Source organism: Peromyscus eremicus, chromosome 8a (assembly GCF_949786415.1).
Source record: "Peromyscus eremicus chromosome 8a, PerEre_H2_v1, whole genome shotgun sequence".
Taxonomy (NCBI): Eukaryota; Metazoa; Chordata; class Mammalia; order Rodentia; family Cricetidae; genus Peromyscus; species Peromyscus eremicus.
In genome coordinates, this window is record NC_081423.1 from 42,158,847 (window position 1) to 42,185,736 (window position 26,890).

At 52.2% G+C, this 26,890-nt stretch overlaps 1 protein-coding gene across 1 annotated transcript in view; it reads right to left on the bottom strand.

Moving 5' to 3' along the window:
• The window catches only part of Obscn (obscurin, cytoskeletal calmodulin and titin-interacting RhoGEF), a 125,402-nt gene that overhangs the window by 38,284 nt on the left and 60,228 nt on the right, over positions 1–26,890 (bottom strand). Inside the window, exons 34-57 of the mRNA XM_059270645.1 lie at positions 25,928–26,200; positions 24,991–25,257; positions 24,589–24,855; positions 20,295–20,567; positions 19,570–19,836; positions 19,027–19,293; positions 18,667–18,930; positions 18,099–18,362; positions 15,084–15,347; positions 14,542–14,760; positions 13,718–13,981; positions 13,089–13,352; positions 12,502–12,765; positions 8,626–8,889; positions 7,893–8,156; positions 7,307–7,570; positions 6,678–6,941; positions 6,091–6,354; positions 4,900–5,166; positions 4,036–4,302; positions 3,582–3,854; positions 2,776–3,051; positions 1,861–2,057; positions 1,601–1,676 (exon numbers count right to left, since the gene is read on the bottom strand). Of these exons, the coding sequence (XP_059126628.1) occupies positions 1,601–1,676; positions 1,861–2,057; positions 2,776–3,051; positions 3,582–3,854; positions 4,036–4,302; positions 4,900–5,166; positions 6,091–6,354; positions 6,678–6,941; positions 7,307–7,570; positions 7,893–8,156; positions 8,626–8,889; positions 12,502–12,765; positions 13,089–13,352; positions 13,718–13,981; positions 14,542–14,760; positions 15,084–15,347; positions 18,099–18,362; positions 18,667–18,930; positions 19,027–19,293; positions 19,570–19,836; positions 20,295–20,567; positions 24,589–24,855; positions 24,991–25,257; positions 25,928–26,200 (6,093 nt within the window). The remainder of the gene's footprint in view (positions 1–1,600; positions 1,677–1,860; positions 2,058–2,775; positions 3,052–3,581; positions 3,855–4,035; positions 4,303–4,899; positions 5,167–6,090; positions 6,355–6,677; positions 6,942–7,306; positions 7,571–7,892; positions 8,157–8,625; positions 8,890–12,501; positions 12,766–13,088; positions 13,353–13,717; positions 13,982–14,541; positions 14,761–15,083; positions 15,348–18,098; positions 18,363–18,666; positions 18,931–19,026; positions 19,294–19,569; positions 19,837–20,294; positions 20,568–24,588; positions 24,856–24,990; positions 25,258–25,927; positions 26,201–26,890) is intronic.

Genomic DNA, 26,890 nt, shown 5'->3' on the forward strand with positions numbered 1-26,890 from the left:
ATGAGAGCTCTGGGGCATTGTTTTCATAGCTGACTTTCCAATACCCCAGGACACACAGGAAAAGACCAGTGGTCTCTTCCACTCATTACCTGGGGCCAGGTAAGGAGGATGCTACCCCCTAGCCTGTGTTTCTCTCTGAGCATCCAGCAGATGCCTTCTTGGGGGCAACTGACAAAGTCCAGGTGCTTCTGTTGCATTTTCTTCTATACCACAGCATGGGGCTGAGAAGAGTCAGGAACTATCTGTAGAGACGTCAGTGCCCAACAAGACGGGGCAGCCCCAAGGATCATCCCCAAGTGCTACTTTAGAAGTCTTTCCGCACCGTTCCCCACTGACACTCCTCCTCCAGCACCAGCTCCCAAGCCTGTCCACAACAAAGCTGTACAGGAACCAGCTCTCTCAGAACGGGAACATCTCGCCTTAGAGCAGGACTGAGGCACAGCCTGCAGCTCCATATTGTCCCCTAGTAAACACAGACCCTTTCTGCCCTGCCCCTACTCAAGACAACGGGGAAATTCTTTATCAATCAACTTTTAAGTTGTGCATTGGCACTTGGCAGCCTTTCTCAGCCCCACAGGCCATAGAACTGACCATGCCTGACCATCTCTAAAGTTCCAGAACGTGCTCTATTCTCCACATCTAGCTCCCCTAAGCAGACTGAGGCCTCCATAATGGCAAAGCTATATGTAACCCATCCTGAAATCCTGGACGTGAAGGGTAGGAGATCAGAGGTCTCATCCAATGGTGAACAGATGGCTGGATAGCAAACAGGTGCTTGAATAGATGGGTGGATGAATGGATGGATGGTGGGTAAGTGGATGGATGAATGGTTGGATGATAAGTAGATAATGAATGTACAAGTGGTATATGGGTGAATGGATAGATGGATGATAGATAGATAGATAGATAGATAGATAGATAGATAGATAGAAGACAAATAATGAGTAACTAGATAAATAGGTAGTGTGATGTGGAAGATGAATGATAGATGAATGGAAGGTTGATGAAGAATGGGCTTGGGTGGGTGACAAATGGTGGCTATAAATGGATGGATGCATGCATGGCAGAGGATAAATCAGTAAGTGGGTAGATGATGGAGGGGCCAATGGAATCACATTGAGAACCAGGACTAGGCAGCATGGAAAGGTTGCTCAAAGCCAAGCTCCATAGGATGGACTTACTCTGGGGACAAGGTACACTCTAAACTGAAAGTTCCTAAAGTCCTGCCAGCATGCTGGGGCCACATTTACCATGGCCAAATCCATATATGTGTCATAGGTATGTGATTGTACATACACCTCTGAGCCTTTTGAGTAAGTAAATGAACATCAACATGGACATACATGTAAGTGCAAAAGGACCTAAACCACAGAGCCGGTCCCATCTCCACTCAAGGCCCAAGCCCATGGTAGTCAGACACTCTAGCTCTTCCAGGAGGCAGCATCCATTCTGGCTTGAGATACCACAGGCTGGAAAACTGACAGCCCCAGCGCAAAAATCACAGCTAGAAGTCTTGGGCTCCTGATCCCCCGAACAACTGCAGTGCTGGGAAACAAAGACATCCACTGGCACAGGTGGGGTGTAGGATAGGGATGCCCACCTGTGACCTTCAGCTGGGCTTCTGAGGAGCATGAGCCCACTTGGAGAGTGATGGTTCCAGTATCCTCCAGGGTCACCTGAGGAGGCAGGAGGAAGATGCTTGCCCTTGCACCCCATCCTGACCAAAAGGGGCCAATCCATCTTCCCCATCCCCCATGATAGGGGTTTGTCACCTCCCCTGCCCAATGCCCTGCAGGAGGATCTTCCCTAATGGACTCAGAAGCATCTGTGTGCGGGCAGAGGCAGGTCCCAGAACCCCACCTTATGCAGAGTGAGCAGGTAGAGCGTTCCCTGCTCCACAGCGATGTCGTTCATCTCATTGGACTGCAAGGGAACCCCTCCCAAAGCCCAGCGGGCCTCCTGGCCTGAGGCCCTGGACAGCCGGCACTGGAAATGGGCATCCTGGCCTTCGTTGAGCTTCACATCTTTCAGGGGCTCCAGAATGGTCACCTCAGGGACTAGACACAGGAAGCATGGGCATCAGCCTTTGCATCTGGAATGCTCCCTTGAATGATAGAGCTCTCATATCCCACAAGTCCCATGATACCTCACTCCAATCCCTGAGAATAAACCCATGGGAGCATGCTACCAATCCCCTTCTCTAGATCTACATAGATATAAACCCATGGAAGCATGCTACCAAACCCCTTCTCTAAATCTACATAGATATAAACCCATGGGAGCATGCTACCAATCCCCTTCTCTAGATCTACATAGATATAAACCCATGGGAGCATGCTACCAATCCCCTTCTCTAGATCTACATAGATATAAACCCATGGGAGCATGCTACCAATCCCCTTCTCTAAATCTACATAGATATAAACCCATGGGAGCATGCTACCAATCCCCTTCTCTAGATCTACACAGATAGCACACCCTGGGCTCTGGCCCACAGAGAATCTAGAGGCGACCTTGGGCTTGGACTAGTGCAGTCTTCAGAATGTCCTGAGGGATAGTGCGTAGGTCCTAAGCACCAAGACAATATGAGCTTCTGGGAAGCCCACTCTACCAGCCTACCAGCCAGATGCAGCTGTAGAACTACCAGCACACAGGTTCTCCTCACTACCAGAACCTCACCCCCCAAAGAGTGCCTATCTATGTTCCCCAAAATGGCCTGAGCCTGAACATTCTCATCCCGGGTGAGGGAAGGCCAGGCCCCCGGGAGCCAGATACCTCGGACTGTGAGCTGAGCAGAAGATGAACAGCTGCCCACATGGAAGGAGACGGTGCCAGCATCCTCCAGTGTCACACCCTTCAGCTGGAGCATGTGGGTACGGCCATCTCCAAGAACGGCCACCTCTGTGACTTCATTGCTCTGCAGTGGCAGACCCTGGAGACGCCACTGCACATCTGTGGCTCCTGCTCGCGACACCTCACAAGTAAACTCCACATCCTCGTCAGCCTGCACCTCCATGTCAACCAGTCCCCGCACAATGGTCACCTCAGGCTCTGGAGGAAGGGGACAGAGGAGAGAGGCTCTTTACTAGCCTGAGCCAAATTCCCTGAAAGCCTTCCTTGACACTCAGGTGCTTTTCTGTCACCTGCTGGGCTCACAGGCATGGAAGCTGAGCTGGGGGGAGGGGGCACTTGCTTTCCCAGCAGGCCAAGAGAGAAAGTGGTCATGCAATGGTGAGTGCTGTGTCTGGCCCTGATACTGATGCCAGCCCTGTCCTGGCCAGGTCACCATGAAGCAAAACCTTCCGTAGGAATAAGTAAGGGTACAGAGAATGCTTCAAAGGCCAGCAATGCTATACTACCTGTTGGCTGGGGAAGAGGAGGCAGGGCTGCCTTTGGGGGCTAAGGTCTGTCCTGGCGGCTGTGGCCCTTCAGTTGCAGAATCAGAACTACAAGTAATTTGGGAATGAGAGGGGGAGAAATGTGGAGGTCCTGGCCCCAATATAAGTTGTACCCGGGAGAGCCCTAGGGGGTAGGTGTGGCAGGAAGGGCTCAAACTCTCCTCCTGGGGTCTAGCTACTCACCTTTGACTCTGAGAGAGGCCAAGGTCTTCTGGCCACCCACCACACAGGCATATTCTCCGGTGTCCTTGGTCTCGAGCCCGTGGATCAGCAGCTCGCACGTAGCCCCTTGGCGCCGCATCTCATACTTGGGGCCCATGCGCAGCTCGACACCCTCCTTGAGCCACTGCACTGGAGCCCCTGGCTCAGCCTCGCTCAGCTGACAACACAGCCGGGCCACGCCACCTGCTTCCTGCTCTGTGCTCTGCAGGCCAGTCTTGAACTTGGGCTTGGGGGCTGAGGGCATCAAATATACATACATACATACATACATATATATACATATATATGTATATATATATAAGTATATATATACTTAGAGCCACAGGTCCCATCTCCCTGACTCTGACTGAACAAGGTCTCCTGCTCTTAAAAGAGTAGGAGGGGGCTGGGCACATACCGGCTACAGGCAGCTCACCTCGAACTGAGAGCCTGGCGACGCTCTGCGTGTGGCCCGCGTCGCAGATGTATTCACCGGCATCCTCCTGCTCCACCTCTCGGACCAGCAGCGCAGCCATCGTGCCCTCCTGCACCATCTGGTACTTGGCACAAGGGAACAGCTGCAGGGAGCCCTTGCGCCACTCCACGCTTGCAGCCGCCTGGCTCAGCTCACAGTGCAGGTGCGCCGTGGTCCCCTCATCCACCTCCTGGGCCTGCAGCTCCCTGAGGAACCGCACGGGAGCAGCTGCAAGGTTGCAGGGACAGCATGAGAGCAGGTCCCTGAGTTGTTAAGGGTGTTACGGTCAGGGAACCCCCCCACAGTAGATCCGTGGTCAGGATCCACAGGACACTGCTACAGGGAGGAACCGGGGACCGCATACAGCAGTGGTAGAGGTTACCGCACCTGCCTGTGAAGCTACCAGGGAGGGGAGAACACCTGAATAAATAACCCTGAGGGGCCACAGAGACAGGAACAGTTAAGGTCACAGAGCCCCTGCAGTGAAACCATGACAGGTGAAGGAAGAACTCTGGGGCAGGTTTGGAAAGTGACAGGGGACACACGGAAACTTGCGTCACCTGGCAGGACAGTAGAGAAGCTACCACAGAGGGCGGGCATATGACGACGGGTCTCTGACAAGGGCAGAATGAAGGAGATGCTCAGGAGAACCTCAGGCGCCCAGCTACTGGTGAGGGAGGCAGACCTCGGGGCCACCCATTCGAATGAGTTCTCCTGGCTGCGACCCGTGAAACAGGGCTGCGACTGTGAGGGTCAGCATGAAAACTGTACCCCCAAGAGCTGGCCCCCAAACACTGGAGTTGTTGGCCAGCCTCGGACACCTACCTGTAACCACGAGTGTGGCGCTCGTGGTCTGGGAGCCGCAGGAGCAACTGTACTCGCCTGCATCCTCACGGCGCACATCCCTAAGCAGCAGCTCTGCCGCACACCCCTGCTGCCGGGGCTCTCGGCGCGCATCAGCCTGCAGCTCCAAGCCGCCCTTGCTCCAAACCACAGCGGCATTGGGGACTGACAGTTCACACTGCAGCCTGGCCGTGGAACCTTCCTCCACTTTCAGGTTCTGCAGTGGTTTCCAGAACACCACCTGTGGGGCTGCAGGAGGATGGAGAGGCTAACAGACCCAATTAAAGACGCACCCTTGAGTGCCCTAAGGCAGCCAGACAGGGTAAGGACAAGCTTCTCTACAGTCCCTGGGTAGGCCCGGGGTTGATGCAGGATGAGAACACAGGTCTAGGGGGGCTTCAGGGTAAGGGAGCTGATGGGGAGATTGGAAATAGCTCAAGACCTGACTCTGGGTGCTTGACTCCCACTTAGTCCAGTCCCCTGCAGGACTACATCCGAAGGGCCCAGAGAGGCACTCATGTCAGGCCACCCAGAACAGAATCAAGTCTAGTCATGCCCCTACAGACCAGAACTCAAAGGGGCTTTGTGCTTCAAGATCACAGCCTCAGACCAGACCTTGGAGCATAGGCTAGCTCTTCCAAGGCTTCTGGAATGGTCCCTCTGATACACAGTGTGTCCCACAGACACCAGGAAATAGCAAGACCTCTCAAGATCAGGCAGGATTGTGTCCTCCATGTTCTGGAGACTTCAAGATACAGCAGCCATTGGGCTTCTCAGAGCCACACTAGGAACATGTCCCCATCTGCAGGGTACAGGACCCACTGGGGACCCCTCATGTCCTCTCTGAACATCCATTGAACCCCAGTCAAAGAGAACATTTAGCTAAGCACACACAGAAGCTGGAATGCGGCTGGCAAAGGGCAGGTTATCTGGGGACACAGTGGGAACATAGAACATGTTCTGTCCCAACATGATGACCAGCAGTGTGAGGGCATAGAGGGTAAGTTACAGACACCAAGACCCTGGAGAGTGCTGTGGCTGAGATCAGACAGGACAAATATAGCATTACGGAAGAAATGAGAGGCAATCCCAGGGAGAGGTAGAGTGGGACAGAGTAGATAGAAAGCAAGAATGTAAGTCCAAAATCATCATGTGGCCACAGGAGGTGTTTACCCGTGATGCTCAGGGTGGCCGAAGTCCTCTCCTGCCCACACAGGCACCAGTACTCTCCAGCATCTCCCACAGTCAGGCCACGGATCTGCAGCTCACACACAGCCCCATCCTGCCTCAGGCTGTATCTGTCCCCATCTCTCAGGATCTCAGACCCCTTCCTCCACTCCACAGGGGCCTTCTTGCTTAGCTCACATTGCATTGTGGCTGTTGTACCTTCCACGGCCTCTTGGCTTCTCAAGCCTTCTATAAATCTGGCGGGCAGGGCTGGGAAGGACCAAGAAGTCACTGAGACCATGAAACTGGAGAAGCTTGTACACAGAACGCACCACCCACGAAGAACTAAAAACACCACAGAAAACAGGCGGCAGGTGTAGGTGGTGAGTAGGGGGAAATCCATGAGGGATACGAAGGGCAGTGAGATGGACGGGAACACAAAAGCATCTCTTCAGCAAGCAGAATGACTCCAGGTACAGGACAGATGGCCACCGGTGGCCACAGGAGCTGTGCTACGTGTGCAATCAGACATAGCAATAAGACAACATGGAGACACCAAGGCTGAGGTTCAGGTGGCCACACATGATCTTTACCCTTGACACTCAGTGTGGCTGAGGTCTTCTCCTGCCCACACAGGCATGAGTACTCTCCAGCATCTTCCACAGTCAGGCCACGGATCTGCAGCTCACACACAGCCCCATCCTGCCTCAGGCTGTATCTGTCCCCATCTCTCAGGCTCTCAGATCCCTTCCTCCACTCCACAGGGGCAGCCTTGCTCAGCTGGCACCTCAGTGTGACCATGGTGCCTTCCGTGGCCTCTTGGCTTCTCAAGTCTTCTATGAATCTGGTGGGCAGGGCTGAAATGACCAAGCACTCACTGAGAACATGGGACTCGGAAGGACACGCTGCACAGAACACGGAATACACAAGGAGACACGCATTTTGTCTGGCAAAGGATTTGGCAGGAACAGTGAGACAGGGAACAGATTGGGAGGAGGCAAGAACCCAGGGAGGTGTAGAGAGGACGGCGGGGTGGACGTAAACACGAGACTATTTCCTGGACCTGGAAAAGGGAAGGTAGAGATACCCAGATGACCCCAGTTACAGGACAGACGGCCACAGGGTCACCACCGGAGCTGTGCCACATATGAAGAACAGACATAGCATTGAGATAACATGGAGACACCAGGCTCGGGTTCAGGTGGCCACACATGATCTTTACCCTTGACACTCAGTGTGGCTGAGGTCCTCTCCTGCCCACACAGGCATGAGTACTCTCCAGCATCTTCCACAGCCAGGCCACAGATCTGCAGCTCACACACAGCCCCATCCTGCCTCAGGCTGTATCTGTCCCCATCTCCCAGGCTCTCAGACCCCTTCCTCCACTCCACAGGGGCAGCCTTGCTCAGCTGGCACCTCAGTGTGACCATGGTGCCTTCCGTGGCCTCTTGGCTTCTCAAGTCTTCTATGAATCTGGTGGGCAAGGCTGGGAAGGACCAAGCGCTCACTGAGAACATGAAATTGGAGAACACTACACACAGGACACACAACTCACAAAGGACGACACACTAGCAAAGAAACACAATATAAACATGGGATGGAAGGCGCAGGTGGTGACGAATGCAAACTGGTGGGGAGCGGAGAGGGCGGTGGCATGGATGTGAACACAAGAACATCTGGGCAGGTGGAGACGCCAGGATGAGTGAAGGTGCAGAACAGATGGTCGCAGGCTCACTACAGGAAACCACATGTGGAGACAGAAGCGTCCATGAAATAACACGGGACACCAAGCCTCGGGTTCAGTTTACCCTTGACACTCAGTGTGGCTGAGGTCCTCTCCTGCCCACACAGGCATGAGTACTCTCCAGCATCTTCCACAGCCAGGCCACGGATCTGCAGCTCACACACAGCCTGGTTCTGTCTCAGACTATATCTGTCTCCATCTCTGAGGATCTCTGTTCCCTTCCTCCATTCCACTGGGGCTTCTTTGCTCAGCTGGCACCTCAGAGTCACCATGGTCCCTTCTGTGGCCTCTTCATCCTTCAAACCCTCTGTGAACTTGGTGGGTAGTGCTAGGGAGGTCAGAAAGACACAGGCCCAGTCATTCCATCAGAGCAAGTGGAAGACGGGGCATGGATCACACAGAGAAGACACAGGACTCGACCAAAGAGTGCATGCAAATATGTTGAGAATCTGGTGTGGTATTCCTCAAGCTAGACTGTGCACAGCTCCACCTTGCCCGATCTGCAGCTTCCTCAGACCTTATACTTCATAGGGACCTGGCATGCAGAGTTAAAGATCGTCAGGAGAACCTCAGATTTCCTAGAGAACTTTGGGGTTCAGGCATGACGGTGAGGACAAAGGACACAGGATCCAACAACATAAACCCTACACAGCACAAAGCAGTGGGGATGTGGCTGCAGAGGCTCTTGTCTTCTGGGTAACACAACCCAGGAAGCAGGACAGGATCCCACGCAGTGACGGACAGATGGTGTTCATACTTGGGCACCACCACACAGATTAGCCAGCTGTGGTCTTTACCCTTGACAGTCAGCATGGCTGTGGTCTTCTCCTCCCCACACACGCATGAGTACTCTGCAGCATCTGACATGGTCAGGTCACGGATTTGCAGCTCACACGTGGTTCCCTTTTGTTGCAGCTTGTATTTGTCTCCATCTCTGAGGGTCTCTCTTCCCTTCTTCCATGCCACGGAGGCCTCTTTACTGAGCTGACATTGCAGAGTGGCCGTGCAGCCTTCCATGACCTCCTGGGACTTCAGCTCTTCAATGAACCGTGTGGGCAGGGCTAGGAAGGATCAGGTGGACAGAATCCGTCAAACTCTATGAAGGTTTCAAAGGTCATTATCTGAGTATCCGGGAAGGAAACAGAAGCAGAAGGGCTGGAGAGCGTGGGAAGAGGCAGATCAAAGTGTGTGGGCTGAGGTTCCCGTGCTGTGCCTACTGAGATGCAGGTTGATTGGAAGGTGGGTACCATTCCAGCCTCATCTTCTCAAGGGCACCTTGTTCTTCCTGTGATCTCCCATCACCAGGAGGCATGCCAGGCATTTGAGATCAATCAATCGTGCATGCAAACACATTTCTTGACTGACCTCCATGACAGGCATCTCCCAACTGTGACGCCTTCCAGCCTCATAGACTGGACGCCCATTCACACAGGGCCTCCATCCAGCACTGTCCATGCTTGGACTCACCCTTACAGCTTATATAAGGCCCTGTCTCCTCCACATCACACTCCTGTCCTGACACTACTAGATCCACACCCCACCCTTTGGTGTCACCTCCCTAGCTTGTGACTCTTGGTCCCTGATAGACTGCAGCTGGGGACTCCTAGGCATGCCTTTGAGCCTTTGATCTGTCCTGCTGTCCTCCCTGCTGATCATAGCTCACCGTGGTTATACTTGTAATTGGCTGTGCCCCTCCAAATGTATACTAAATTTCTAATTGATACAACTTCAGAAAACAAGTGTATTTGCAGATTGGCCTTTGAAGAGGTGGAAAATGCTAAATGAGGTTTTGCAGGTAAGTGTTTAACCCAGTAGAAACCACATCCTTAGAAGACATCTGGATACAGACAAGATGACCATGTGAAGACTTGGGGAAGAAGACAGCTGCCTGGGAACCATCGAGAGGCCTTGAACAGAACCAACCCTGCTGACAATCTGATCACAGGCCTCTAGCCTTCTGAACAGAGAGGAAATTAACCTCTGTTTTAAGAGTCCTGATCTACTGTTCTTTGTGATGGTCACCCAAACAACACAAATTTGAGGATATAGTGTAACAAATGCCTAAGAATCTGGATCTGTCTGGTAACAGGTAATGACTAGAGGCTGGGTGACTTTTGAGATATATATCAGAGAAAATCAAGATAGCTGGGAATGGTCTGTTAGTGGAAATAGGGATATTAATGCCACATCTGATCAGGCCTCAGACAGAAATGGGGAATAAAACTAGAAAGAAGGAAGTTGACCCTTTTGACTGCATCAATGAGCTTGGCCAAATTCTGTTCTAGTGCCTTGTGGAATGCAGAATTTCAGTGAAATTGGACATTTAGCTAAGGAGGTTTGTAGGCAAAGTATTGAAGGCATAATCTGGGTTTTTCTTCCTGCTTATAGTAAGAGTGAGAGAACAGAAAGATAAACTAAAGAACTACTAAGTAAAATGGGAAGGGAATTGAAGATTTAGAGAATTTACAGCCTACCCATGCTGCCAAAAAATAATGAGAATGTTCTGAAGAGAACTTCAGGATGTAGTCAATCCTGTCATCTCTGTAGAAGCCACAGCTAGAGAGGAAAGGCCGTGGAGGACTCTTCTGACTTCACAGTAAAGTAAGAACATTGAGAATGTCACACCAGGTGAAATACCACTTAGTCTAGAAGGGACAGAGACCCAAGGGAAGACAGACGGTGGTCAAACCTGATGAGACAACAGAGCCACCAGCTGCCACTTGTGTGGCCTTTCAAGTCAATGACCACGGTCGTGTGGGGTGGCTCATGCCTGTAACCTCAGCACTTTAGAAGCTGAGGCAGGAGATGCCCCACAAGTTCCAGGCCAGACTGCTCTACACTGATTGCTCCAGGCTAGCCAGGGCTGCATAGCAAGACCCTGTCTCAAAAAGCAAACAAGTAAAAAAAGAGAGTGATTGTCAAGAGTGGATCAAGGTCAACAGGGTTGCCACAGCCACCAGGAGCCCCAAGTCCATCAGCTGGGGAGAAGGCACTCTCCTCCTCGACCCTAAGCCATTTCCACTCAGGGCTCTGAGGGCCAGTCTAGAGGACAGGGGTTGAACCAGAGAGAATTCTCCTGCCTTGAAATCCAGTAGAATCACCATGCTGTTTCAGATTGGTGGGACTCATACCCCACCTCTTCATTCCAATTTCCACCTCCTTTGGTAAGAACATCTATCATATGCCTGTCCCGCCATTGTCCTAGAGCAGTGGTTCTCAACCTTCCTAATGCTGTGACCCTTTAATCCAGTTCCTCAGGTTGTGATGACCCCCAACCATAAAATTATTTTCGTTGCTACTTCATAGCTGTAATTTTCCTACTGTTATGAATCATAATGTAAATATCTGATCTGTAGGATCACAACCCCCAGGTTGAGAACCGCTGCCCTAGAAGCATGGTTCTACCTGGTTCTGTAGCTTCATAGGCAGGAGGTAAAGGTTCCTCAATGTGAATGAAATCTTAAACTTCACACTTAGAATAGACACTTAGACACCGGGCTGTGTGGACTGGAAGAACGCATTTTTACATGGAAAAAGAACATAGGTTTGAGGAGGCCAGGAGGTAGAATGTCACAGGCTCTGGTGGTCTAAATGACACGTCCTCTGTAGTCTCAGACATTTGAATACGTGGTTCCTAGTTGGTGGCAATGTTTGGGTAGATTTAAAAAGTGTGGCTTTGCTGGAGTTTGTCACTTTGAGAGTTTAAAGACTCATAAAAATTTTTAGTTCACTCTTTTTACTTCATGCTTTCAGTTCAAGACTGGAGCCCCAGATTCCTGCTCCCACTGCCATGCCTACTGCTGACTACCATGTCTCCCTCTCATAATGACTCTTACCCCTCAGGAACCCTAGGTTCAGATAAATTCCCTACGTTGCTTTGGTCGTGGCATTTTATCACAGCGATAGAAAAGTAACTAATACATGAGCTAAAGTGTGCCACCTCCAGACTCATACATTGAAGTTCCCACTTTCCCGGTACCTCAGAGAGTCACTCTACTTCCAGGAAGAGTACTTAAGGAAATAATTAAGTCAAAATGAGGCCAGGCTAGGTTCAAGTCCAAAGTGGCTAGTGTGCATCTAAGAGATCAGGATGAAGACACAAGGAATGACCATGTGAAGACTCGGAGAAGACAGACATCTTCAGGGAAAACACTAACAAAACCAAAATCACTGCCAGACCTCAGCGGAGGAATTCTAGCCTCCAGAATTGTGAGCAGACTAGAACAGGAACCTTTCAGAGCCTGGCATCATGTCAAAGGAACAGTTCAACGCTCTCACTGAGTTCAGCAGTGTGAGCCTGGCTCCTCCAGCCAGGACCTCACATTGCTGTGCATGTCCGTCAAGGAACAGACATCTGTTAACTCTGTGCCTGGAACCAACAGACCTAAAATCTCTACAGGCCTTAGCAAGATGCAAGTGGCCCCAGCAGATCTCCTACTGGACACTGATGAAATATGCAGGCACCACCCTTAAAGCTGCACACTATTCTTCTCTGGGTCTGTGTTTTAGAACAGGTTCTAGACTAGACTAACCCAGTGTGGTTGGGGGGAATGGATCACACAGATATATGTCTGTGCATGACATGATGCCATTGAGAGGCACCAGAAGAGCACAGCTTACATGGGAGAGATAGGAGAAAGCAGATCAATCAGGTGGCTACACAAAGACATTACCATCTATACTCAGCGTGGCTGAGGTCTTCTCCTGCCCACACAGGCATGAGTACTCTCCAGCATCTTCCACAGCCAGGCCACGGATCTGCAGCTCACACGTGGCACCATCCTGCCTCAGGCTGTATCTGTCCCCATCTCTCAGGATCTCAGACCCCTTCCTCCACTCCACAGGGGCAGCCTTGCTCAGCTGGCACCTCAGTGTGACCATGGTGCCTTCCGTGGCCTTTTGACTTCTCAAGTCTTCTATGAATCTGGTGGGCAAGGCTAGGAAGGACCAAGCGCTCACTGAGAACATGAAATTGGAGAACACTACACACAGGACACACAACTCACAAAGAACGACACACTAGCAAAGAAACACAATATAAACATGGGATGGAAGGCGCAGGTGGTGACGAATGCAAACTGGTGGGGAGCGGAGAGGGCGGTGGCATGGATGTGAACACAAGAACATCTGGGCAGGTGGAGACGCCAGGATGAGTGAAGGTGCAGAACAGATGGTCGCAGGCTCACTACAGGAAACCACATGTGGAGACAGAAGCGTCCATGAAATAACACAGGGACACCAAGCCTCGGGTTCAGTTTACCCTTGACACTCAGTGTGGCTGAGGTCCTCTCCTGCCCACACAGGCATGAGTACTCTCCAGCATCTTCCACAACCAGGCCACGGATCTGCAGCTCACACACAGCCCCATCCTGCCTCAGGCTGTATCTGTCCCCATCTCTCAGGCTCTCAGATCCCTTCCTCCACTCCACAGGGGCAGCCTTGCTCAGCTGGCACCTCAGTGTGACCATGGTGCCTTCCATGGCCTCTTGGCTTCTCAAGTCTTCTATGAATCTGGTGGGCAGGGCTGAAATGACCAAGCACTCACTGAGAACATGGGACTCAGAAGGACACGCTGCACAGAACATGGAATACACAAGGAGACACGCATTTTGTCTGGCAAAGGATTTGGCAGGAACAGTGAGACAGGGAACAGATTGGGAGGAGGCAAGAACCCAGGGAGGTGTAGAGAGGAGGGCGGGGTGGACGTGAACATGAGACTATTTCCTGGACCTGGAAAAGGGAAGGTAGAGATACCCAGATGACCCCAGTTACAGGACAGACAGCCACAGGGTCACTACAGGAGCTGTGCCACATATGAAGAACAGACATAGCATTGAGATAACATGGAGACACCAGGCTCGGGTTCAGGTGGCCACACATGATCTTTACCCTTGACACTCAGCGTGGCTGAGGTCCTCTCCTGCCCACACAGGCATGAATACGCCCCAGCATCTTCCACAGCCAGGCCACGGATCTGCAGCTCACACGAGGCCCCATCCTGCCTCAGGATGTATCTGTCCCCATCTTTGATGGTCTTTTCTCCCTTCCTCCACTCCACAGGGGCAGCCTTGCTCAGCTGGCACCTCAGTGTGACCATGGTGCCTTCCGTGGCCTCTTCATTCCTCAGGGACTCTGTGAACTTGGTGGGCATGGCTAAGGATGTCAGAAAGGTACAGGGATTGTTACAGTCAGAGCACATGCTGGGGACAGGACATGACAGGGACAGGGCATGAACAGCACAGAGAAGACACGAACCCCACTGAGGGCAGGCCATGGACTGCTATGCTGAGAACAGGCCATGCATTTTATGTTCTATGGTGTATCCTCTTAATATCAGGACCATGGTCCTTTCCACAGATCTGGCATGATGGTCAGAGGGGACCAGAAACACACAAGGGTACCACATTCTCTATAGAACTTCAGCAGCTATGACTCAGCCTGGATGTCAACGGGACATGGAATCTACCAGAAAACAGTACTTAACTCATGCTGGCACACGGTAGAGGGAAGCTAGCCATGGATGTTTCATACAGTTTCCCAAAAAGTTGGGACTCTGTCCAGTTAAAAGGAGGTGACACACAGACAAAGGGACAGAATATGGGACGAGCCAGATAAGCAGCATGTCTATAGACACCAAGACACAGACCCCATTGGCCACACATCTTTACCACTAATATTCAGTGTGGCTGAGGTCCTCTCCTGCCCGCACACACATGAGTACTCCCCAGAATCCACCACGGCCAGGCCACAGATCTGCAGTTCACACACAGCTCCATCCTGCCTCAGGCTGTATCTGCCTCCATCTCCCAGGGTCTCGGACCCCTTCCTCCACTCCACAGGGGCAGCCTTGCTCAGCTCACACCTTAATGTGGCTGTGGCCCCTTCTGTGGCTTCTTGGCTCCTCAAGTCTTCTATAAATTTGGCAGGCAGGCCTGGAAAGGGTCAAACAATCACTGAGAACATGAAGCTCTCCGAAGGTCTCTGCGTGGACATGGAACCCACAAAGAGCCGCACACATCGCTCAAGAGCCACGGCGTGAACGACTGAACTCACAGACAGATAAGAAGGAAGCAGGTAGCTGTGGCGGGGGGGCTGTGGGGGTGGGTACGGCAGCAGGAGGAGCACCCACTTGAACAAATGAAAAATACTCAAAGGACATCAGTGCGGGGACAGATGGCTACCACAGGAGCTGTGCCACGTGTGAAGACAGAAGGAAGGGACAGGGCCAACAGGAAGCCAAGCCACGCGTCTTTACCCCTGACAGTGAGCGTGGCTGAAGTCTTCTCCTGCACACACACGCATGAGTACTCCCCGGCATCGGCCATGGTCAGACCACGGATCTGCAGCCTACACACGGCTCCATCCTGCCTCGGGTCATATCGGTCTCCAGCCTGCAAAGTCTTTGTTCCTTTCTTCCATGTCACAGGAGCTACCTTGCTCAGTTCACACCTCAGTGTAGCCGTGGTTCCTTCTGTGGCTTCTTCATTCTTCAGACCTTCTACAAACTTAGCTGGGAGGGCTAGGGAGGTCAGAAAGACACAGACACAATCACACTCTCTGAGAACACGGAAGACCCCGGATGTGGATGGTCCAGGGAAGACAGGAAGGCCAGCTGCACACAGGCCACACACTGGGCACACTAAGCACAGGTGAGGATGGGACTTCCCTTGGTCTAGACTGTGTCTCGTGGCCACAGTCCATTCTATGGCTCCCACAGGCCCCAGACTGTGCACGAGTTTGGCTTGTGGGGCTGGGGAGACAACACAAAGATCACCAGGATCTTACAGAATGCTGGAGACAGGACGTGACACTCAACAACGAAACACACATTGGAGATTGTAAGGGATTACCATGCAGACATGAGTGGGAAATAACATAGACGGAGCAGCACATAGACTGGTCAGCCTGACCCTGGCGAAGCAGCAAGGACACAGAGGACCCCGAGATCAGGAGGTCTGGAGAGAGAGCCCAGGACCTGGACAGAGAAGCATTTACAATGGAGGTATCCCTGGCCCCAAGTCTTCTGTGCCCACCCTGTCCTGCACGCAAACTCCATGCTCAATGGCTTGGCTTGGCTCCTAGGTCGCAGCATGCCATGGTTGTGATGCCTCCAGTGGTTCTTGTCCTCTCATTTTGATGATGCTGGGAGAGCACACAGGATGCCAGAACCCCCCTCCCCAAAGTCATAAAAACCCCACTTCTCAGAACAGACTTAGAAGAAGGAATAGCTTGGCTGGATGGGAAGAAGTCACAAGTCTTTTCAGCCTGGAGTAGGTGGCCACAGGGCTCTGGCCCCATCTTCACAGTGCAGGCAAACGTGCTGATGTGTGGGAGCAGAGGTAAAGACCCACAGTTGAACAAGGGGAGAAACAGTTCGCCTGTCCTTGGCTACCATGTGGGAAGTGGTCACAGAGAAGAGGAGGGACAAACCAGCTCTTGTTTGCCAAAACTGAAGACTTCCTTTGGCTACCAGGCCAAGACTGAGAACTTTGAACACCCAGCTCTATGTACTCAGAGCATCCTCAGGACTTTATGGTCCAGGGGTAACTTTGGAAAATGCAGGACTCTCGAGAAAGGCCCAAGTAAGGTATCCATCATGCCTAGTCCTTGTTGGGACAAACCCAGTTCTGCAAGCAGTTGGTTGCCGAGACCTTCTACACCTCAGCCATCAATAGTGTGTCCTGGAGACAGGAATAGGAAGAATGTTTTCCTGTAACCTTTTTCTAACTCTGCAGCCATGGGACAGGCCTCGGGTGCATCCTTCTGTCATTTCTTGGAATGTCTGAATGCATGATGGCACCAGGCCTCTGTGTTTTGACACTGTGATCCATCCACATGGCAGCTGGCTTTCATTCAAGTGTCTCCAATGCTTGTGAAGATGATGGGAGCCACCTGCCAGAGCCTGGACAAAGATGGCCAGGCCTTACCATGCCTTCCTCTTCAGTGCCTCAGTAGTTGGTTCTTCATGTGAGAGCAGAGCCCGCCAGGCCAAGGGCTTCGTGCTTGCAGGAGTTTCACTCCATCTCTACTCTCCAAGATGCCCGGGGTCCTCCAGCAATGTCTGTGCATTCCATCAGCTTCCCTGCAGGGAGGTGCCTGGGTCCTCCAAAGACCCCCGACAGAGAGCTGACTCATCACTATATCACCAGTCACTCCAAGACAGGAATCCCAGTTCCCTGGACACAACTGGACTCAGGAGCACAGGCCAGCAGGCCAGCCACTCTAGGAAGGTCTGTTGCTGCCCATGGATACATGAAGACTGCCAGGATCCATCACAGCCAGGCTCCAGGGCTCCGTATATCCTATCTGCCTCAATGTGTGCGTGCCTCTGTCTCTGATGTCCTAATGTCCCAATGTCCAGGGAGGCACCTTGTTCTGTTCACACTACAAAGTGACCTTACTCCCTGTAATGCCCTCCCCAGGCCTCTAATTATCTGTGAAGTACTGTTCACAATTGCAGGGGACACACAAGCATAAAGACCATTAACCTCTGGAACCATAGACAAAAGTGGGCCCCAGACACTACGTGTACAACACAGAACACAGAGTGGCCAGAGGCAGGATCATCAATCCCTTCCCCAGTGGGAAGACGTAGAACTGACCAGTGAGGGCAGGGCCAAGCAAACCCCCATAGACTTGTCTTCACCTCTTCTCAGCACCATAAGATAATCCCCCACCTCCACCTGACTCCTATGGATCAGGTACCCACCTCTGCCTAATACCCGTGGGGTACACCTTCATCTCCATCCGACTCCTACATGTTAGACCCTTACCTTCACCCTGACTCCCATGAGGTGGGGCCTCACCTTCATCTGACTCCTAAGGGGTGGCCCTCAACCTTGCCTGACAGTTACATGGTGAATCCTCACCTTCTCATTCAGGCACATGTCAAGGCTGTCCTTCCTGGATTCCTGCTATGTGGGCCATTCCTCCATTTCCTGCCTCCCCCTTTTCCTGGTGTGCCCCCAGGACCTACAATTACATCTTTGTAATTGTTTTCACACACACACACACACACACACACACACACACACACACACACACACGAAATCTCACTCACCCCAACCAGGACACTGGGGTTGGGAAAGACCCGATTCTCCATTGTTTTCTAGCATCTAAAGTGGGTCCCATACAACAAGTATGAGAAATACCAGCTAACAGAATGAAGATGAGACATAGAAAAGGAGGAGAGGTGGGTAGAAAAGATGCTCAGGCACAGAGCCACCCATGCACGAGGGGACCGGCACACAGGAACACACGTGGTCTTTACCCCTGATGGTCAGCGTGGCTGAGGTCTTTTCCTGCCCACATAGGCACAGGTACTCCCCAGCATCTGATGTAGCCAGGCTGCGGATCTGCAGCTCACACACAGCCCCATCCTGTTTCAGGGTATATCTGTCTCCATCTCTCAGGGTCTCGGCTCCCTTCCTCCACTCCACAGGGGCAGCCTTGCTCAGCTCACACCGCAGTGTGACCATGGTGCCTTCTGTGGCCTCCTTGCTTCTGAGCCTTCCGATGAAGTGGGCGGGCAGAGCTGGGGGTGGATGAGGCGGATTGGAAAGTCAGATCTGCTATAGAGTGCTGTGGGATAGGACATGACACAGGACAGGATGGGGAACAAGATAGGACACAGCAGAGAACCGGGAAGAACCCCGCAGGGCTCAAGAGTGGGAAGCCAGCTGCAGATGCTGCATTCCCCGGTTCATACAATGGCTCAAGCAGTGGGGTGAACAGAAGGTGCACGAACACGAGGAAAAGGCATTGGAGGAGCTGGGCAGACAGCACCAGGTCAACTCACGGGTAAAGCCCTGCTCCACACGGCCACGTGTGGTCCTTACCCTTGACAGTCAGTGTGGCCGAGGTCCTCTCCTGTCCACACACACACAAGTACTCCCCCGCATCTGCCGCAACCAGGCTACAGATGTGCAGTTCACACACCGCTCCATCCTGCTTCAGGCTGTACTTGTCCCCATTTCTCAGGGTCTCTGTCCCCTTCCTCCATTCCACGGGGGCCTCTTTGGTCAGCTCACACCGCAGTGTGGCCGTGGTCCCTTCTGTGGCCTCCTTGTTTCTCAATTTTCCTATGAACTGGGCAGACGCAGCTGCAGCAGGTACAGAGACAAAAGACCTCATTACTCCCCTGTACTGGGGTGACTTTCCCACCGGACCCTGAGCACAGTATGGAGAGGCACACTTACTTTTCACTGTGAGTGTGGCTGAAGTTGTCTGGTCCCCAAAGGAGCATGAATATTGCCCACTGTCCTGGGGCTTTAGGTCTCGGATGACCAGCTCCAGCACAGCCCCCTCTTGGCGAAGGCTGTACTTGCTGCTGGACTTCACAACGTCATCTCCACGACGCCACTCCACAGGCGCAGCCACGGATGACAGCACGCAGCGTAGAGTGGCAGCCCTGCCCTCTGGCACCTCCACATCCTTCAGGGACTCCCTGAACCGCACGGGCCGAGCTGTGAACAGCAGCAAGTACAGCTGCTGTTATATAGTTATAGCTAGTCCTCCTCCAGGAGTCCACCAAAGCCAAGTCAGGAATGGGCCACAAGCAGGAGTCAGGAGACCAAGAGAAGGGGGGAAACTACCGGAGGAGTAGGGACCCTGAGACACAAGGAAGCCAAGTGCCCTACACAGCAGGCAGAGGAAAGGAACCAGAAGCTGCTGGGGGGGGGGCTGCCTCCTGTGGAAATATTTCTATTCTTACCCCCCAAACATGGCCACCCAGCACTCACCATGGACCCTGACAATGGAGCTGCTGGAGGTTCCGCCAACGTCACATTTGTATCGCCCACCATCTTGTAGGGTGGTACCAATGATGACCAGCTGGGCCCGACAGCCTTCATAGCTCATCTGGCATCGTGCAGAGGGCCTCAGGGTCTTCCCGTCTTTGGTCCAGCGCACAGAGCTATCCAGAGTGGTGGTTTCACAAACAAGGGTCAAGTCCTCGCCTTCTGTGACTGTGACATCCGTAAGTGGCCGCGAGAAGATGCTCGGCTTCTCTGGGGGATAGAGAAAAGGCAAAGGGACTCGGGATTGTGGTACCTGTACGAGAGGACTAACACAGTGGACCATGCAATGGATGGTATCAGTATCAGCCTCTTGCCCTCACGCTGGAGCCAGATAGAAATGCTGAGCTAGACAGAAAGGCAGTTCCCATCCTAGAGGAAAACAGCTCACATCACATCACCCATAAATTCTGTCTTTAGAAATTAACTGAAAGAACCCAACTCAGTCTTCTGAACCAACTCTTAGAGATGGGAGACCCCCATGCCACTGGCTACCTCCCTGGGATGAGAGAACCCCTTGCCATTGATAACTAATCTTGCCTCTCCATGAGCCCCAGGACCACACTGTGCACCAGGCAGAGCTCGGGAAGAGCTGTCATCTGCCCCTCTTCAAGGCTCCTCTAGGCCATGCAGTGTCCCCATCATGGATGGCCCTTAGACACAAAACCCACCAGTCACCCGCAGGGCAGCTGAGGTCCGCTGATCACCCGCCTCGAAGTAGACAGTGCCTGAGTCCTTGAGTGCCAGCTGCCGCAGGGTCAGCACGTGGTAGCCTCCAGGCTGGACAGTGATCTCATTCATCTCATTGCTGTGCAAGGGGGTCTTATCCAGGAACCAGTGCACCGGGCTGTAGTCAGCAGGGGAGATACGGCAGCAGAACTTGGCAGAGGAGCCCTCCTGGACGGCAGTGTCCTCTAGGTCCTCGGTAATGCGCACTTTCTGGCCTGCTGGGCAAAAGTCACATCAGAGCTCCTGCAGCCTAGGGCCAGGCTTGGTTAGCTGCCAAGAGAAACAGCTTCGCCCGAGGCCCCAGGTGAGGCCATAAGCAAGCAGTCTGCTTTACCCCTTGCCAATGAAACTCAAAAGCAGATCTGCGCCATGTAGTCCTTTGGAGGTCAGCGTCGGAACCCCAAACCCATATCCCCCTCTGAAGTCTGAGATGGTGGAGGGCCCACAGCCTGCTGAAGTTCATGTACTCTCTCCTGCCCTTCGTACTGAGCTGGGCTTTGCCAACAGACAGGCTGCCCGCTCCCACTTACACCAGCAATGCTCGTCACCGTTCAGCACAATTCACACTACAGTCAATCTCACATTGACAGATGAACGGGTGCAAAAGAGGTGACAGTTACCCCCACTCTGCTGTAGAGACTCAACCGACTCCAGCCTTCCCATCCCCTCTCCACCCGGTCCTTTCCATTCTCCTCTCCGGTTCTGTGAGATGGAGTGTTTTCAGCATCCACAAATGTGAAGAATTTGTGGTATCTGCCTCCCTGTGCCTGGTTTAGCCCACTTACATTTCAAAGACCACAAGGGAAAGCTTCAGGTCTCACAGCATACAGACATGATGACTACTCAAGTATGGAAGTGCCCAGGAGCCTGATCAGATCACTACATGCTGCCAACGCATCCCCAGGTATCACACTGTGTCTCACAGGTAGGTACAAACGGGTGTTGATTGAATAGATTGAAATAATACAGAGAATTGTGCCTACACTGAAATTTAAATTGAGGGAGCCAGGCAGCGGTGGCGCACGCCTTTAATCCCAGTACTCGGGAGGCAGAGCCAGGCAGATCTCTGTGAGTTCGAGGCCAGCCTGGTCTACAGAGTGAGATCCAGGACAGGAACCAAAACTACACAGAGAAACCCTGTGTCGAAAAACAAACAAACAAACAAAAATTTAAATTGAGGGCTGGAGGGTGGCTTGGTAGTTAAAAAGATGTACTGCTCTTCAAGAAGATCCAAGTTTGATTTCTAGCACCTACATCAGAGGGCTCATACCCACCTGCAACTCTAGCTCCAGAAAATATAAAGCTTCTAACCTCCTCAGGGATCCACACTCACATGAACATACTTACATCCAGACACACACACATGTGATAGAATATGTAAACTCCTAGAAATAGTTTGTTGTTGTTGAATTAAAAATGGTAGAGTTGCCGGTGGTGGCACACGCCTTTAATCCCAGCACTCGGGAAGCAGAGCCAGGCAGATCTCTGTGAGTTTGAGGCCAGCCTGGTCTATAAACTGAGTTCCAGGACAGTCAGAGCTGTTACACAGAGAGAAACCCTGTGGTGATATATTGTGTATCCTAATAAAATTTGCCTGAAGATCAGTGAACAGAACAAGCCACTAGATTAAACATAGAGGCCAGACAGTGGTGGCACATACCTTTAATCCTAGCACTCAGGAGGCAGAGCTCCATCTGGACCTCTGTGAGTTCAAAGCCACCCTGGACTACATGAGATTGGCTCAGTCTAGGAGAGAAACAGCCAGGCAGTGGTGGCACACACCTTTAATCCAAGTACTTGGGAATCACACGCCTTTAATGCCAGCACTTAGAAGGAAGTGATATAGCTGGACGGAGAAAGGTATATAAGGCGTGAGGAGACAGGAACTAAAGCTTTTTGGCTGAAGCTTTTTCGACTGAGGCCTTTCGGCTGAGGACTGACAGGCTTTCAGAGGACTCGTGGAGTTGGCAAGTTGAGACTTAACAGTGGCTTGTTCCTTTGTCTCTCTGATCTTTCAGCATTTACCCCAATATCTGGCTCCGGGTTTTTTATTAAAAGACCTACTATAGAATTCATGTTACAAAATCCTGTCTTGAAAGAAAAAGAAGAGGAAGAAGAGGGAGAAGAGGAGGAGGAGGAGGAAGTAGCAGCAGAAAAAGAAGGAGGAGGAGGAGGAGATAGACATGGGTCCTGCGTACACACAATTGCACCCACACATGCCTTGGAGGTAGGACTCCACTCGAAAGGCCCAACACTGGATGGTACAGAGAGAAGGACTCTGAGCCGTAGGCTGTCACACAAAGAACAGGTCTACTCTACCCACAGGCATCTGTGTGGTTCACACTTAAGGTCTACATTTCACTGATTTCCTTTTTTGAAACATGGTTTCATGCACCCCAGGCTAGCCCTGAACTTGCTATGATCTTCAACTTCTCCTCCTCCGACCTCTATCTCCCGTGTCTTGATGGAGAGTTGGTCTAGAACCCCACAGATATCAAAATCTGAGGGCACTCAAGTCCCATATAAAAAATGAAGTATTTGCACTCTGCCTACGTCTGCCGGCACATTTTAAATAACTGGTTTTTAGTAGCCAATACCATAGAAGTACTCGGTGCAGCATTACACTGTATTGTTTGGGGAACAGTGACAAGGAAAAAAGTCTGTGTTCATCACAGTCATATTTTCTTTTTTTTTTCCATTTGTGTGTGAAGTGTGCATGTGTGTGCGTGCATGTTCACATGTGTGGAAGTACATGTGTGTGCGTGTGCACACGCATGTAGAGGCTCAAGGTTGATGTTGGGAATCTTCCTAACAGCTCTTCATCTAATTCAATGAGGCTGGTTCTCTCAATCAAGCCCAGAGCTCACTTAGATGGCTGGTCTTGATAGGCAGGTTGCTCTGAGATCTACCGTCTCCACCTTCCCAAGCAGCTGCACTGCCATGAGCTCTCGGAGATCCAAACTCGAGTCCAGAAGCTTACACAGCAGGTGCTTAACATCTCCCCATCCCTAGCCACACAATTTCTTTTTCCACGTGTTTCTGAATAATGAGAGGCTAGATCTGAAGATGCAGAACCCGCAAACAGAGAGGGCAAACTTTGTTACTTCTAATTATCCAATGCTGAGGCATCTCACAAACATGAGTAACGTCATGCCCTGGAGGCAGACTTCAAGGGGGGTTCCAATAAACACCAACCCAGACTCCACCCTAGGATTGGAGAGCCAGGTGAAAGCCGTGGTCAGGAGGGCTGGGGTCCTCTCTGCTCTGCTACCATGACACATCCCTGTTACCCAGGCTGGATACCACTTTCCTTCTCTACCAACCAGAGAGAACAAAGCTCTCACGCTGCATATTGGAGGGGAAGGCGCCTCACAAGTGAGAACAGAGAGAGCAACAAACAAACAAACAGAACAACAATAAACTGTATTTGTAAGTTCTGCAGAGACCACGCTTGTCAAACCCTGCCTGGCACACACAAACACGTTCTTGAGTCCCTAAAGAAATCCCCTCTTGTTCCACATACACCAATCATATCCAAGTTTGCCTTTGACCTTGAGCTCTGCAGCAACTCAGAACAGACGCCCTGGACAGCCATCTGCCCAGCAGGGATAACCCCACCAACCACAGACACCAGCTCCTGCCCCACGTCTGAGGGAACCCTGAGCTCTGTACCCACACAGCTCATGGCCACCTGTCTCCCTCTGTGCCTCCTTGCTCTGGGATGCACCCTGGGTTTTCATTTCGATACCATGCATCCCCAACAAGATGACTGTTCTTTAACAACATTGTCTCTAAACTGACACTTTTCTAAACTGACACTATCAATATTGGTCACAATGATAGTCAGCTCTCCACTCAGAACACATGGGGCTCCTTAGTTGCCACATGGTAAGCGGTCCCTCTGCAATAAATGACACACCATGTGTGCAAGCACACACAGAGCACATACCCTGGGACTCAGCACAGGCCTAGATAGTGTGAGAACACAGCAAACACCCACTGTATAAATGAGGGCAGTCCATCAGCTCCTTCACAGAAGGTCACACTAGGAAAGCCTGAGATACCCAAGTGATCTGCTCTACCCTTAGACATAGAGAAACAAAGGCTGGGCTGGTCCAGAACAAGCAGAGTCCTGATGACTGACCACTTCTGAGCCTCCAGAGTCTACTTCAGATAAAGCAGACCCGAGCACCCACCAAGGAGCTGAAAGCAGCATGCACGTGAGGGCTGCCTCACCATGGACAAGGAGCCGGGCCTGGGTCCGGGCTTGGCCAATGTCACAGGTGTAGGTATCACTGTCTGTCCTCTCCAGGGCATTGATGGTGAGCTGCAAGGTCAAGCCCTCCTGGCTGGGGGCATGCTTCCCTGAGGCACGCAGCTCCAGGAGGCCTTTGCGCCAGGTCACGACAGATGCTGGGTGCTCTGTCTTGCACGTGAACACAGCTGTGCCCTTCTCTTCCACCTGCAGGTCAGCCAGCTCCTCCGTGAAGCGGTTTGCCTTTTCTGGGTAAGGGACAAAACAGGACAAAACACCCCCAACCTGAGCCCACAGGCTGACCAGAGTAGGTGCCTCCACTGAGGTCCTGGGGGTGGTCCCAGGCCATGCTGCAGGGCAGACAGACAGGGTAGTGAGCTTACCTTCCACAAGGAGCCTGGCGGTGCTTCTAGAAGCTTCTGTCTCGCAGGTGTACTCTCCAGAATCCTTGAGTGAGGCCTCGCGGACAACCAGCACAGCCCGCGTGCCTTCACTGAGCAGGTCGTACTTCTGACTCTTCCGGATGGCCTTCCCATCTTTCAGCCAGCGCACGGAGGTGCCCGCCCTGGACAGCTCACAGCTTAGCGTCACGTGTTCTCCAAGCGTAGTGTGCTGGTCTTCCAAGGGCTTTGTGATCTCCACTGGCCTCTCTGAAATAAGGAGAGATGGTTCCTACGAGGCACACCCTTGGTCACAGAACCAGCCATGGCCTAAGACACAGAGTCACTGCAACAATCCCTTAGAAGTGGCCTCAGCCATGGCCAGGATGAGGACAGACAGGCGTTTAGGAACATGCATTTTCTAGAGATCAAAACCACAGACACTATAGCCCTTGACTCCTGGGGACCTGAGACCCCTGGAGGCTCAGGACTTTGAAGTGCTGGAAGCCCTCAGTAATGGTGAGACCTGGGAAGCATGTGCTACAAGGGCACCTCATTCAAGGCTCCTATGGCCACAGCTTGGCTGGCCCCTGTGCAGATCCACTCCAGGAGCACCAAGTGTGTGAGTCAGAAGCGCAAGCTGCAAGACATCAGAGGCTACTTCCCAGCCTCCCTGGCCTCTGCTTAAGTGTCAGACTGGCTGAGTAAGCTACATGCACTGAGAGCGGTCAGCCCATGGGTGATAGACCAGAATTCTCGGCTTGCTCTAGAAATTCAGATGCTCAGGCAGGAATATGACTTCCTTCAATAATGGAAATTTCCCCCAGCACCCCCAACAGATATACTGGGTCCCCACCATGATGGGTAGACAGTCCCTAGGAAGAGCCCAACAGTGCCCCAGTTCACAGTGTCGGCCCCTGGTCCCAGCCACAACACCCACCTCTGATGATGAGCGAGGCCTTGGATGTGAGGCCCATCACTGAGAAGACCACCTCCCCTGCATCACGGAGCGCGGCGTCTTTGACGGTCAGAGTGTATTTGCGGCCCTGGCGAGTGGCCCGAAAGTGGCCAGAACTACCCACTGTCTTCCCACCGACGGTCCACACTGCTGGGTCACTGTCACTCTCGTGGGACAGGACACACTCAAAGCTGCAGCTCTCTCCCTCCACCACCTCCACTGTCTTTAATCTCTTGGTGATGCCCACGTGCAGATCTGTGGGACATAAGAAACAGGTCACCAGTCAGCTCACAGATGTCAACCGGAGGGAACAGTAGTACCACAGGCCAGGCAGTGGGAAAGGTCAGTACCATCTTGTAAAAACCAGGAGAGGAGAGACAGGTACCCCACAAGTGACCCCTTCCAGAGAGAGCAAGTCTAGTCCTATGAAAATCTCATTGTGCTCCCTTCCCATAAGGCTGACACAGAGCCCCAGAGGGATCATGAATCAATAGGCTGCCAAGCTGTCTCCTCTAAGCCAGGATGCCAGACCTGAGCCAGGACAGTGGGTGGCTGGCCAAGCTCAGAGAGGTGTGCTCAAAGGGGCCTGCCTCTTTAAAATAACAGTGCTGAGTGGGACAGCAACTATGAACCTAGGGACTTCCTGGGGCTCTGTAGAGAATGGGAACATAGATGGCCTGTAGACCTGTCCACCTGCGGGATAGGACATCTGCCCTTGGCCTGGGAGCCCTTTACAGACTGTCTCCTGGTCATACCTCTCAGTATCCCACACATACCTGACCGACTTCCTCTCAATCCCAACACATGGTACAAAGCAAATGTCAAGGATCTGAGGAGATCCATACCAGCCCCCCACACTGTGAGGCTCTGTAGACAATTATTCCTTAGCCCATCTGCCTGTCCCTGGACCTCAAAGGGCTACATTAAGCCCTATGTGCTACAGAC